Consider the following 13,693-nt stretch of genomic DNA (forward strand, 5'->3'; position numbering starts at 1 on the left):
TCTCCTATAAAGAACACGTGTTACTGCAAGTCATGTTACATTGTTATATTAATATTGGTGTTTGCATGACACAGTGAAAATGCAATTCAACACTTGGGGGCGGGGCAGATCACACACCGTACTCTCAGGATAAAGTTGATTTCTATCTCTTAAAAGTGAGCCCGAGTGTTCAGTTTGACTTTCCATGTCAGAAGCGCCTGGCATTACAGTGATTCTCGTAGCGAGGCTGCATTAACTGACATTATATATACTCAACAATGCGCTGGTTGGATCACCCTAGAGAAAACTTGGGGATATTTTACAAACGCATCCTTCTCACAAAATGCGTTTTTATTGTACCCGTGTTTGAATTATCTGATGATTAATATTTGGGTCTACGCAGAAGCTAAACAAACACCCACTTACCCACACTGAGTTCCCGTATTCCAGCGCAGGACCAGGTGTGACGACTACAGCTGTCCAGAGTAATCCCATGCTCGGAAGTTTACAATCAACTTGCCCGACAGGTTCGGTGAAACACTGTGTTTTTTATGTGAACATGTAGGTGATGTTTAGGGTTAAGCCGGCTGTTTTAAGCGTTGGTGTGTTCATGTTTGTTACTAATCCTGTTGTCGTTTTTTTCAGGCTGGTTCTCGGGCAGCCTACAGGCGGCTCGCATGGCCCCCTCGCTTGCTTTGTGTGTGGATTGTGCGCTGTGTGGATTTCGGGATTGTCTGTTTGTGTGTGTGAGAGAGAGAGCTCTTTAGCGGCAGAAGGTATGTACACGTTTATTTATTTCATGCATTTTCCTAAATTACGATGCTTCACTTTGTGTGTTTGTTTTTATACTGCACCATAAACGTATTTTGATTTTATTAATTTGTAAAATAAAAATCTGCATACCTGTCCCTAGATTATTTAGCGGGCCCAGGAAGCAGCCATGTTGGAATCGTCCTAAAATAGACCAAAACCTCCAATTGTAACCCGAACCCAAGTACTGCTCAGTCCAGTCGAGTCTCTCGATCAGAATTCCACATCGGAAGCGTGCTCGCTAAGCTCAAGCGAGGCAGTGAGGAGAGTTCACCGTTCACCCCCAGCCCCAAGCGCTTTCTTTGTTTGTGAGCACATTGTGTGATGTGAATATGCTGTTCCTGATTTAGTTTGGGGTAGGGGTAGTGGTAGTGTGGGGTAGGGGTAGTCTGAGGTAGGGGTAGCGTGGGGTAGTCTGGGTGGTGTGGGGTAGGGGTAGTGTGGATATAAGATATACTGGAGGTGCCGTGCCTATATGTTTGTTTGTTTGTTGTTCAGTGGATACTGTGATATTGCCAGTCGATCGGAGAACACAGCTAGCGGTCACATCTCCATTGCATTGCAGGTGTGAGGATCACGATTCTGCGTTCAGGGCTGTGTTTGTTGCGGCGTGTGTGTCGGGGAAGAGTTAAGTTCAAGATGTCTAAACGAGCCAAGAAGAACGAAGCGAGAGTGGAGGATGCAGAGCCGGACAGCGGAGCAGGTCTGTACGTGCTGCATGACAGGACAGTGCCTTCGGGGGCGCTGGCGCTCATTTGTTTTCAGGGCTTTTGTTTTTAAACATGCTTGCATGTTTAAAAATTATTTTTATTATTCATAAATCCTGGAATTAATTGACTGGATGTTGCTCCTAAACCCAGCCATCATCTGCAGTACACGGCCCTGATCCATTAAGACTGCAGCATCGCAGTACACTGCCCTGATCCACTAAGACAGCAGCATCGCAGTACACGGCCCTGATCCATTAAGACAGCAGCATCGCAGTACACTGCCCTGATCCACTAAGACAGCAGCATCGCAGTACACTGCCCTGATCCATTAAGACAGCAGCATCGCAGTACACGGCCCTGATCCATTAAGACAGCAGCATCGCAGTACACGGCCCTGATCCATTAAGACAGCAGCATCGCAGTACACGGCCCTGATCCATTAAGACTGCAGCATCGCAGTACACGGCCCTGATCCATTAAGACAGCAGCATCGCAGTACACTGCCCTGATCCATTAAGACAGCAGCATCGCAGTACACGGCCCTGATCCATTAAGACAGCAGCATCGCAGTACACGGCCCTGATCCATTAAGACAGCAGCATCGCAGTACACGGCCCTGATCCATTAAGACAGCAGCATCGCAGTACATGGCCCTGATCCATTAAGACAGCAGCATCGCAGTACTGCCCTGATCCATTAAGACAGCAGCATCGCGGTACACTGCCCTGATCCATTAAGACAGCAGCATCTCAGTACTGCCCTGATCCATTAAGACAGCAGCATCGCAGTACACGGCCCTGATCCATTAAGACAGCAGCATCGCAGTACACGGCCCTGATCCATTAAGACAGCAGCATCGCAGTACACGGCCCTGATCCATTAAGACAGCAGCATCGCAGTACACGGCCCTGATCCATTAAGACAGCAGCATCGCAGTACACGGCCCTGATCCATTAAGACAGCAGCATCGCAGTACACGGCCCTGATCCATTAAGACAGCAGCATCGCAGTACACGGCCCTGATCCATTAAGACAGCAGCATCGCAGTACACGGCCTTGATCCATTAAGACAGCAGCATCGCAGTACACTGCCCTGATCCATTAAGACAGCAGCATTGCAGTACACGGCCTGTAGCAGTTCCGTAGCAGTTCCGTAGCAGTTCTATACCAGTTCCGGGGCGTAACACCCTTCACAGTAAATGTTTCATGTTTGACTCTCACTTGTCAGCCACATTTCCGTCTTGCAGACCCTGTTTTTTTTTTTACTGAAGATCAACACAGTTTTCTGGAATATTAACACAGTTCACAATGTGTGTTTCAGGACTGAAATGGAGTCTAGTTTCTGTCTTGTAAAGATATGGCACTGCACAGTGAAGTCTAAGCATACAAAGGGTTTTTTTTTATTAAACGTATTCACCTGGATTCAGTCCCGTTAAGCACTGTTTAACACTGAATGAAGCTGCTGGCTGGGTAGGTTAACCTCTTGATTTTGTTTCAGAAATGCACACAGACGTTTTGTGACCTGTGACGTGCACTCTTGTGCAGGATTGCATTCCCATTGAGCAGGCTATATCTTGGAAACCACAGGGTTCTCATTACACTGAGCAGGGGCTTGCTAACAAAGCTGTTCAACATGCCATGGGTGAAAGTCATGATAACCTACTTTCTCCTGGGCCTGTGCTGTGTACTGTAACCTGTAGAGTCACCACTAAGAAAATACCTCCCATCACTTCTATAGCAGGCTCTAGCTCTGTACACTGTACAGACTCACACCTCCCATCACTTCTATAGCAGGCTCTAGCTCTGTACACTATACAGGCTCTTCATTAGAGGGATTGGAGTGAAGTCTGTTTCTGTGTGTGTGTGCTCTGCAGACTCTTCATTAGAGGGACTGGAGTGAAGTCTGTTTCTGTGTGTGTGTGCTCTGCAGACTCTTCATTAGAGGGATTGGAGTGAAGTCTGTTTCTGTGTGTGTGTGCTCTGCAGACTCTTCATTAGAGGGATTGGAGTGAAGTCTGTTTCTGTGTGTGTGTGCTCTGCAGACTCTTCATTAGAGGGACTGGAGTGAAGTCTGTTTCTGTGTGTGTGTGCTCTGCAGACTCTTCATTAGAGGGACTGGAGTGAAGTCTGTTTCTGTGTGTGTCTCTGCAGACTCTTCATTAGAGGGATTGGAGTGAAGTCTGTTTGTGTGTGTGTGTGCTCTGCAGGCTCGGAGGCTAAGCGCAGTAAGAAGACAGGAGGGAAAGCAGTCAAGGAGCCGGAAGCCCCAGTGCTGTACGAGGACTCTCCAGATAAACTGAGCACCCCAGACGGCCGAGCTGCCAATCTCAAAATCACCTCCTGGAACGTGGACGGGTTGCGCGCCTGGGTCAAGAAGAGCGGTCTCGACGTGAGTCTGGGGTTCCATTTCATACTCGCTGGGCAGGGGTGCTGCTGAAATCCAGTGGTAATGATCTGGCATACTCGCTGGGCAGGGGTGCTTCTGAAATCCAGTGGTAATGATCTGGCATACTCGCTGGGCATGGGTGCTTCTGAAATCCAGTGTTAATGATCTGGCATACTCGCTGGGCAGGGGTGCTGCTGAAATCCAGTGGTAATGGTCTGGCATACTCGCTGGGCATGGGTGCTTCTGAAATCCAGTGGTAATGATCTGGCATACTCGCTGGGCAGGGGTGCTGCTGAAATCCAGTGTTAATGGTCTGTGTTTGTCTCTGCAGTGGGTGAGGGAGGAGGACCCTGATATCATCTGCCTCCAGGAAACGAAGTGTTCTGAGAAGGCTCTGCCTGCTGAGATCACAGACATGCCTGAATACCCACACAAGTACTGGGCTGCCTCTGACGAGAAGGAGGGCTACAGTGGGGTGGCCATGCTCTGCAAGACCAAGCCCATCAACGTCACCTTCGGAATCGGTGAGCCACGTAACACATCAGCAAACGAGATGCATGGAACATGTGTTCATCATGTGATGGGATTTCATTCTTTTTCATTTCATTTAGAAATCTAAAAACTAGGAAAAAATACTTCTGCTCTTGTGCGTGTCGTAAAAAATGAATATAAGTGTGACTATCACAGATACAATGGCAGGTTTAATAAGCCAGCTCATCGACTGGACTATCACAGATACAGCGGCAGGTTTAATAAGCCAGCTCATCGACTGGACTATCGCAGATGCAGCGGCAGGTTTAATAAGCCAGCTCATCGACTGGACTATCGCAGATGCAGCGGCAGGTTTAATAAGCCAGCTCATCGACTGGACTATCGCAGATGCAGCGGCAGGTTTAATAAGCCAGCTCATCGACTGGACTATCGCAGATGCAGCGGCAGGTTTAATAAGCCAACTCATGGCAGGTTAGGGATCATTTTATTTTGAACCCACACTGTCTCATTGTGGTTGATTGGTAGTGTTGGAAAACATGGAACAAGTATTGAATAGCAGTTTGCTACGCATGAGGAATGACGGCTGTATTCATGTTATTTTTCTGAAAAGTGATTTAACATTGGATAGAAAAAACTGTTAGTTCCAAAAATGCAAGCACTGCTGTGATAGATGAAAGCTGCAATATGGTAGAGAAGTTAAGATTCATTTGTGTCAAAGCAAATGGCTGGCCAGCAGCACACGGCTGTACAAACAAGTCCTTTGATCTCCAGCCCTGACATGAAAGAAGTTTGCCCTTTGGGAGTCCACTGGGTTATAAAACTAGTTAACAGGTTTTTGCTTAGAAAATACAGCTGGTTTATGACGGGGTCATAAAGCTAATTTTCAAGGAGACCAAAGAGCCAGGCTCTAAGACTTCAGAGAGATCCAAAGAGAAAAGGTCTCAAGAAGATGACAAAAAACAGATGTATGGACCTTTGTGACATTAGGGTCTGAAGAAAGCACTGAGTTCAGAGGTCGTCACACTAGATCACACACACACACACATACACACACTCACACAAAATGAAATATATGTTAACAGGATAATGAGTTGTACCTTTTCTATTGGTTAAGTGTCAGAGAAAGAGGAGGAGAGAGACACCTATGCAGAAGGGTATTTAATGTCATGCAACAATTGTAAGAACGAGTATTCTGTGTCCTGTACCTGGGACCAGACTCCCTGCATATTTCAATAAACCTAACAACTGACTGAAGAAAAGGACTCTGTGCAGTTTCTTGAATCTACTTACTCACCATCCTCTTTTTTAAGTTACATCAGGTAGTCAGTGAGGAAGGCTGTTAGATACTTGTGTATTTAACTAAATGACAAGAAGATGCTGTCTCTATAATTAATTGATACTATGTGTTCATTGCAAATAAAGGGAAAGGCATTGCTTTGATGTGAAATTCTTGAATGTGTTTCTTTTCATTTTGAGTTTGGCCTTTATTTAACTAGGAAGGAAGGTGCATTGCTGTTCGACTCTCATGAGCGCATAAGCCATGTTAAAGGAAGGGCTGGCCGTGTGAGCAGCCGTCGGCTCTTGTTGTTGTTGGACATGCAGGCGGCCTGGCAGCACTGGGAGAGTTTCACTTCTTTGTGTTTCTTGGGCAGGCAAAGAGGAGCACGATAAGGAAGGCCGAGTCATCACGGCAGAGTTCCCTTCCTACTTCCTGGTGACGGCCTACGTTCCCAATGCCGGCCGCGGCCTGGTCCGGCTGGAATACCGTAAGGGCTGGGATGTGGACTTCCAAGCTTACCTCACCGAGCTGGACCAGCGCAAGCCCCTCATCCTGTGTGGGGATCTCAATGTAGCCCACCAGGAGCTCGACCTGAAGAACCCCAAAACCAACCGCAAGAGCCCCGGCTTCACCCCCGAGGAGCGGCAGGGCTTCAGCGCTCTGCTGGCCGCGGGCTTCGTGGACAGCTTCCGCCATCTCTACCCAGAGCGCCCGGGCGCCTTCACCTTCTGGACCTACATGATGAACTCACGCAGCAAGAATGTGGGCTGGAGGCTCGACTACTACGTGCTGTCCCAGGCCCTGCTGCAGAACCTCTGTGACAGCAAGATCAGGTCCAAGGCCATGGGCAGCGACCACTGCCCCATCACATTGCACATGACCCTGTGAACAGCACTGCCCCGTCACACTGCACATGACCCTGTGAACAGCACTGCCCCGTCACACTGCACATGACCCTGTGAACAGCACTGCCCCGTCACACTGCACATGACCCTGTGAACAGCACTGCCCCATCACACTACACATGACCCTGTGACCCCTGCCCCATCACACTACACATGACCCTGTGACCCCTGCCCCATCACAAGCATGTGGCCCCATCACACTGCACGTGACCCTGTGTCCCCTGCCCCATCACACTGCACATGACCCTGTGACCCCTGCCCCATCACTGCACGTGGCCCTGTGACCCCTGCCCCATCACACTACACATGACCCTGTGACCCCTGCCCCATCACACTGCACATGACCCTGTGACCCCTGCCCCATCACACTGCACATGACCCTGTGACCCCTGCCCCGGCTCACTGGACATCATTTATATATAGCTCTAAATGAACAGGAAGTCATTTTGAGATCTTAAATTGAATGTCAGATATCTGAATTATTTAAGCTATTTCAATGTTTTTGAGATATCCTAAAATGATTTAGGATAATTTTAGATATCTCATTTAAAGCTATATAGAAATCGGTTTCAGATATCTCTAAATGTTTTTGAGATCTCTTTAAATATTTGAAGATATCTGGAGATCATTTAGAGAGATCTTTAAATGAATGTGTGATCTCTCTCATTGATAATTTGGCTTGCTATGGTGCGCAGGGTCCTTTTTGTTTTCTAGGGTGTGCAGAAGACAAGGGGCTCTGAGTGGGAAGGTGCCGTGCATAATCTGCAAAACTACAGGTTGGGATAGGTGCTCTTTCGAGGCCTTTTACCCTCTAGAATAAAATGCTCTGCAATTTGTAAGTAACGTCACGCAACCAGTGTGTACAAGGTGATAGCACTCATGTGTAACACAAGATTTGTTATTTGCTATTTTTTCAAACCTTCATTCGACGAGATGGAAGCCAGTCTGTGCTGGGCTTGCTTGTGCCAGCCAGGCCCAGCACTGCTCTTCTCACTATGCTTTCCTTTTACAAACCTTTAGTTGGCTACAAGACTCAAGTTTCTTTTAGACCTGTAAGGATTTTAAATTTATTTTAAAATATTGCATTTGTGAAATCTGTATTGGCAAGTCTGCAAGGCAATGTCTTTTCAAACTGCTCTTTAAACAATGCAGATACTGCTTTCAATATTCTTTTCAATATTTTTGTAATGCCATGATTTACAACAATAAAGTTTGAAAAAAAAACATTGTATTTATTGCTTTATTAATGTATTCATTTTGTAAGGGGTTTATAGATCCAATTTGTCAATTGCAACAAACATGTGAATGTAGTCTTGAGTTGAGTACCAGCTAGTACCAGCTGCTGATCATCTTCAGCTCTGTACTATCTTAGAACAGCTGCACTGAGAAATACAGGGATCAGTGCATTCAAACTGACACACTGAATGAGAAATACAGGGATCAGTGCATTCAACCTTACACACTGAATGAGAAATACAGGGATCAGTGCATTCAACCTGCCTGACACACTGAATGAGAAATACAGGGATCAGTGCATTCAACCTGCCTGACACACTGAATGAGAAATACAGGGATCAGTGCATTCAACCTGCCTGACACACTAAATGAGAAATACAGGGATCAGTGCATTCAACCTGCCTGACACACTGCACTGAGAAATACAGGGATCAGTGCATTCAACCTGCCTGACACACTGCACTGAGAAATACAGGGATCAGTGCATTCAACCTGCCTGACACACTGAATGAGAAATACAGGGATCAGTGCATTCAACCTGCCTGACACACTGAATGAGAACTATAAAGAATCATTAAATACAATCACAAGTGTTACTAACTACCTTAACAAACAGTTACTCCGGGTTCAAATACAGTCAGCACTCTTTATTGCCACTCAATATTATTTTGAAAATATCACTTGCCAAAAGAGACGACATGTGGCACTGTAATACAGAACATACTTTTAAATCCGGTGTGCATTGTAGCAGTGTGTGTGTGTGTGTATATATATAGTAGTGTGTGTGTTTATTGTGTTCAGGTTACCTTGTGTAGCTGCTCCACACTCTCACTGTGTGTGTGTGTGTGTGTGTTTATTGTGTTCAGGTTACCTTGTGTAGCTGCTCCAGACTCTCACTGTGTGCGTGCGTGTGCGTGTGCGTGCGCGTGCGCGCGCATGTGTGTGTGTTTGTATATAGCAGTGTCTGTGTTTATTGTGTTCAATTTACCTTGTGTAGCTGCTCCAGACTCTCACTGTGTGTGTGTGTGTGTGTAAATATAGTAGTGTGTGTGTTTATTGTGTTCAGGTTACCTTGTGTAGCTGCTGCAGACTCTCACTGTGTGTGTGTGTGTGTGTGTATATAACAGTGTGTGTGTTTATTGTGTTCAGGTTACCTTGTGTAGCTGCTCCAGACTCTCACTCTGTGTGTGTGTGTGTGTGTGTAAATATAGCAGTGTCTGTGTTTATTGTGTTCAATTTACCTTGTGTAGCTGCTGCAGACTCTCACTCTGTGTGTGTGTGTCTGTGTGTAAATATAGTAGTGTGTGTGTTTATTGTGTTCAGGTTACCTTGTGTAGCTGCTGCAGACTCTCACTGTGTGTGTGTGTGTGTGTGTGTGTGTTTATTGTGTTCAGATTACCTTGTGTAGCTGCTCCAGACTCTCACTGCGTCGGCAGGGCTGAAGTGTTTGTTTAGAAGAGCAGGCAGGCTGTGCCACACTGACCCGGGGTGAGGTGAGGAGTGAGAGGAGGGGTGAGGCGAGGGGTGAGAGGAGGGGCGAGGCGAGGGGTGAGAGGAGGGGTGAGCTGTGCTGTGCTGTGCTGTTCAGCCTACCTGCCAGCGCCTTGCCTTTGTAGAGGAGTCCCTGTTGATTGACAGGTATGTTGAGGCTGTCAGAGATCAGACTCCAGACTGTGGAGACCTTCTCATCCTCACAGACCTGTCAAGAGACAAGAACACACAGACACACAGTGAGGGGATGAGCATTAAACACTGAAACTACATCTTCATCCTCACAGGACAGACGAGAGACAAGAAAACACACACACACACACACACACACACACACACAGACACACACACACAGACACACACAGACACACACACACAGACACACACAGACAGTATCAGAGCAATCTAGCGAAGGGACGGTCGAGTATTGTCAAGAGCAAAAACACACTTTCATAAAAACTGCTGCTTTTGTATTATTATGGTCTGTATGTGTGGCATGCTATAGAAATGTATTGTGTTTTTTTTCTTTTTTTGTGCTCTGTACTGTACAGTGCTTTGTGAAACGCTTGTACAAAAATCGCTATATAAATGCAATAAAAAAAAAAAAAATAAATAAATACACTGGAAGTGCTTCACATTGTCACAGAACAGTATTATGAATTTTCTCTTGGTCTACAGACATAATATTGTCTGAGAATTATTTCTCAGTCTCACAGATGAAGCGACATTTAATACAAGTGCAGAAAAAATTGTGTCAATTTAAACACAATAGCAACACTGAGGTGAAGAGACAAGCCCAACACATTTCTCTTAGAGGTAGTCGAGCAAAGCAAGAGGCGAGGACGGATACATCTGCTGGAAACGCATGGATTTGAATTTGTTTCCAGGTTCAGTATTCCCTTCACGTGTGCAGGAGTGACGGCAGGCGCAAGAACGCTGTGTGTTGTGTGTGGAGAGAGTTCGGGTGCGTTCACGACACGCAGACTTCCGTCATTCTGCGCAGAATCCGCACAGAATCGGAGCAAGTAGCCAATGAATTTTCCGAATCTTTGCAGAATCTGCGCAGACTTAGCAAAGCCTGCCTCTCGTGAACGCACCCCCTGTAGTCTTAAATCGTGGGTCACGTGATTACGAGGCACACACTGACAAACCCCACACATTGTGTGTTTTCAATTTATATCTTGTTAAAACAGAAAACTATATTAATTAAAACAATAAACTCCACACAAATACATAAACAACACAGTGAATTCTAATCAGAAATTACAGTTTAAGTGACTAATGTAATCAACCACCATGGATCCCAAAATGATAGATACAGATTGGCTAACATTTCAATGCTGCAGGGAACAAGAACAACAATATAATAAACAGCGACGTCACTCCTTCACAACTCGTGTGCAGCGAACACACAACAATAAAAAGAAATTAACACACACCCGGTGATATTAAAACCATGAAGAGGCAACAACCTCGTGTGTGCACAATAAAGCATTAGCGGGGGCAATCAGATAAATCATCCATAGCAAAAAACAACACAGCAACATTAATTTGCGGTCCATTGTCGGACTGGGTCCGACATCATTATAGCAACGCAATAAACGGGTGTTTAGTCGTTTTTTCTCCGGAAAAAGCCGAGAAAACAATTCAATTGCCGAGTGGGAGCGACAGGAGCCGAGACAAGTCGGAAAAAAAAGGCGTATCTCATGAATAGTCATACATGGTATCAGGTATCAGATAACGGGGCGTTCATAGTAAACAAGCTGGCTGAGTGCGTCAGCGCACAGAGACTATCATGGACATTTGCAGAGCTTTTTTCAGATGTTATAGTAATAAAATAATGACTTGGATCGCATTATTGAGGAGTTTGGTGATAAAACGAGTGATCCGGAGATGATCGATCGCAATCGGTATGTACGACTATTATTATTATTATTATTATTATTATTTTTATTTTTATTTTTTTTAATTTCTTACATAGGTAAACGCTATAGCAAACAAAGGGGTGGGGCGGGGCTGGAGATGCCTAGCGAGTGCTTTGTTGATACGCAGGGCCATTTAAACCCGTTTGACTGTGAAAAAAAACACTTTTAAACAGCGCGTATAAAATTAACTGCGCATGTGAAAATTAATTAGACCTGGCGTGCCTGACGCGCACTTAATAAATGGACTGCAAAGGGTTAAAACAAACACAGAAAACGGAGGCTGGCGCACTTTCGATTATGACAAACAAAAAGGATGAGATGAAGCCGTACAGCCAAAAAACAAGCCCCTTAAACAGGTATAAATAACAATACGGTTTTGTTTTACCTGAGGAGAATCCTCCTATTGCGATGTGAAACTCCAGGCAAGCATGGGGGCGGACATTCTGTGAAGCGCGCATGCTGACGTAGGCTTTGTTATGACCGTGAACGCGCCTGATAGAAGTCTGTGGGGACCCTGGTTTCACTGCTCGTGCTGTGCCCTGTAGCTCAATATGCAGGGGTTGTTTTTTTTATATAAAAAAGCCGTTTTGTGGCTTTCCAAAGACGTATCATGCGTCTGGATCGGATGTTCGTAGACAAAATGATAATTGTTTACATTTGGTCAAATACAAGATTGCATGCAGTTTCCAAACATCTCCCCCTGGTGGTTAATTGCGGTGTTTACGGCAGAATAATTCAATGGGTTTCTCCATATCCCATATATTTTCATATTACCCATAATTCAATTTGTGACACTTAACTGGAAAGGTACATATATTTAAATTATATATATATTTTTAATAATTAAAATTGTATAAAACATTGAACATATATTATCCACAAACGCCGTTTTGGTAACAATATAATATTTGAACTTATTTTAATATATAAATTAATGAGTAGTAACCCTAAATTGAATTTTACTTAGTTATACGAATTATAAATAGCTATTGGAATGATGTAATTAGCATATATCCCAATTATCCTGAATTGTAAAATTACTGATTTGTGAGGAATAAATCAAAAGTTATGTGTAATATATATATATAGATATATATTTTTTTATTTTAAAGAATTAAATTGTATAAAACATTAACCATATAATCCTCAATGACCACTTTGGTGACAATATAATATTTTTTATCATTTTAAGATAGAAATATACTGTAATAAAATCAAACCACAAATAGACTTTGGACTAATTATATGAGTTATAAATAACAATTGAACTCTTTATATATTATATAGCAAGAGCTGTGTGGCTTGAGCTAGTGATTGTGCTTGGTATGAGTGAAGTGGCTGAGATGAACGTGTGAGTAAATAAAGTGCTGAGAAAGAAGGCTGGTTGGAGAGAGAGAGAGAGATGGGAGCCCCCCAGGAAAGGAAAGGGGGGGTGGAGAGATGGGAGGAACAGAGAGGGACAATGGGGAGGGGCGCGGAGGATGAAGAGAGGCAAAGACGAGCCACGCGCGTCAAAAAGGCCAGCGCTGACCTTTTTGACGCGCGTGGCTCGTCTTTGCCTCTCTTCATCCTCCGCGCCCCTCCCCATTGGACATAGACCACCCCCCCGACCACTGCCTTTTGACCCATGACCATTCACTTATGAGCCCTTCAACCTTTTAGGATATACATTTTATTTTCTTTTATATATTTTAACCCTTTAGACCCCTGAATAATTAAAGAACCCTTTTGGAGATTCCTTGAAATTTTGGCAAAAAACAGATTTCACTTGACTTATTGAAATAACTGTCTTGGAAATTCTATTGAAAGGAAGAGAGACTGTAGATTCTCAAACAGCAAGTTTTATTAAGATTTGCAAACCTGGAGCCTGTCACAACACTCAGTGCAGAGTCAGTTTGAGAACAAGCCCACATAACACTGCCAAACTTGTGACAGTTGGGCATGTAGCAACTTGAGCAAAACTCTTGCATACAGAGGAGACAGACCATATTTTTAGTAGAACAGACAGTCAAAAGGGTGGCTCAAAATTATCTTCATGACTCATAACTTCTACTTTTGCAATTGGTTGCCACATTGTAACGGTTTGAAACTAAAAGCTTCAGCCAACAGCGAATAAAACAAAAAAAAACGAGGGTCCTCAATTAACAAATTTAATGCCACACACACCAGTAAACTACACACAAGTGAATCGCAAATGATTTAAGACAAGCCCACAAATAGTAGAGGGTAAAGCAACAAACAATTTTAAAGTCAGGCAAGGAAATAAAGATATGAAATAGTCAATTACTAATATAGTAAAAAAACTTATAAATGTATAAGTTATATATATATATAACAAAAATGATCACACACATATCACTCATGCAAAACAATGTCCCGAACAAATCAAGCCCAAAAAACAATCCAAGTAATCCAACCGAGCAAAAAAGAAACAAATGCAAAAAATGGAAACAACCCCAGAATGATCTCACCTGACTGTT

At 44.3% G+C, this 13,693-nt stretch overlaps 2 protein-coding genes across 4 annotated transcripts in view; one reads left to right on the forward strand and one right to left on the reverse strand.

Moving 5' to 3' along the window:
* Positions 1 to 13,693, reverse strand: part of LOC117415662 (tRNA N6-adenosine threonylcarbamoyltransferase) — a 33,418-nt gene that overhangs the window by 19,652 nt on the left and 73 nt on the right. Inside the window, exons 1-2 of one of the 2 annotated variants that reach the window (XM_059020908.1) lie at positions 13,685 to 13,693; positions 9,391 to 9,496 (exon numbers count right to left, since the gene is read on the reverse strand). The exon at positions 13,685 to 13,693 is cut by the window's right edge and continues 73 nt beyond it. The gene's annotated coding sequence lies outside the window, so the exon portion shown is untranslated. Of the gene's footprint in view, positions 1 to 405; positions 467 to 9,390; positions 9,497 to 13,684 lie in introns of those variants that run through there. The other variant, XM_034026276.3, reaches the window with a different exon arrangement.
* On the forward strand, positions 458 to 7,647 carry LOC117415663 (DNA-(apurinic or apyrimidinic site) endonuclease). Of its 2 annotated transcripts, XM_059020905.1 has the most exons (6): positions 458 to 540; positions 625 to 755; positions 1,355 to 1,492; positions 3,707 to 3,888; positions 4,217 to 4,409; positions 6,030 to 7,647. In XM_059020905.1, the coding sequence occupies exons 1-6, from the start codon at positions 473 to 475 to the stop codon at positions 6,542 to 6,544; spliced, it is 1,227 nt and encodes a 408-aa protein (XP_058876888.1). In that variant the 5' UTR covers positions 458 to 472; the 3' UTR covers positions 6,545 to 7,647. The 2 variants fall into 2 exon arrangements, with proteins under 2 accessions (XP_058876888.1, XP_058876889.1); XM_059020906.1 differs by lacking the exons at positions 458 to 540; positions 625 to 755 and adding an exon at positions 893 to 1,097.

The sequence above is a fragment of the Acipenser ruthenus genome, unplaced genomic scaffold (assembly GCF_902713425.1).
Source record: "Acipenser ruthenus unplaced genomic scaffold, fAciRut3.2 maternal haplotype, whole genome shotgun sequence".
Lineage (NCBI taxonomy): Eukaryota > Metazoa > Chordata > Actinopteri > Acipenseriformes > Acipenseridae > Acipenser > Acipenser ruthenus.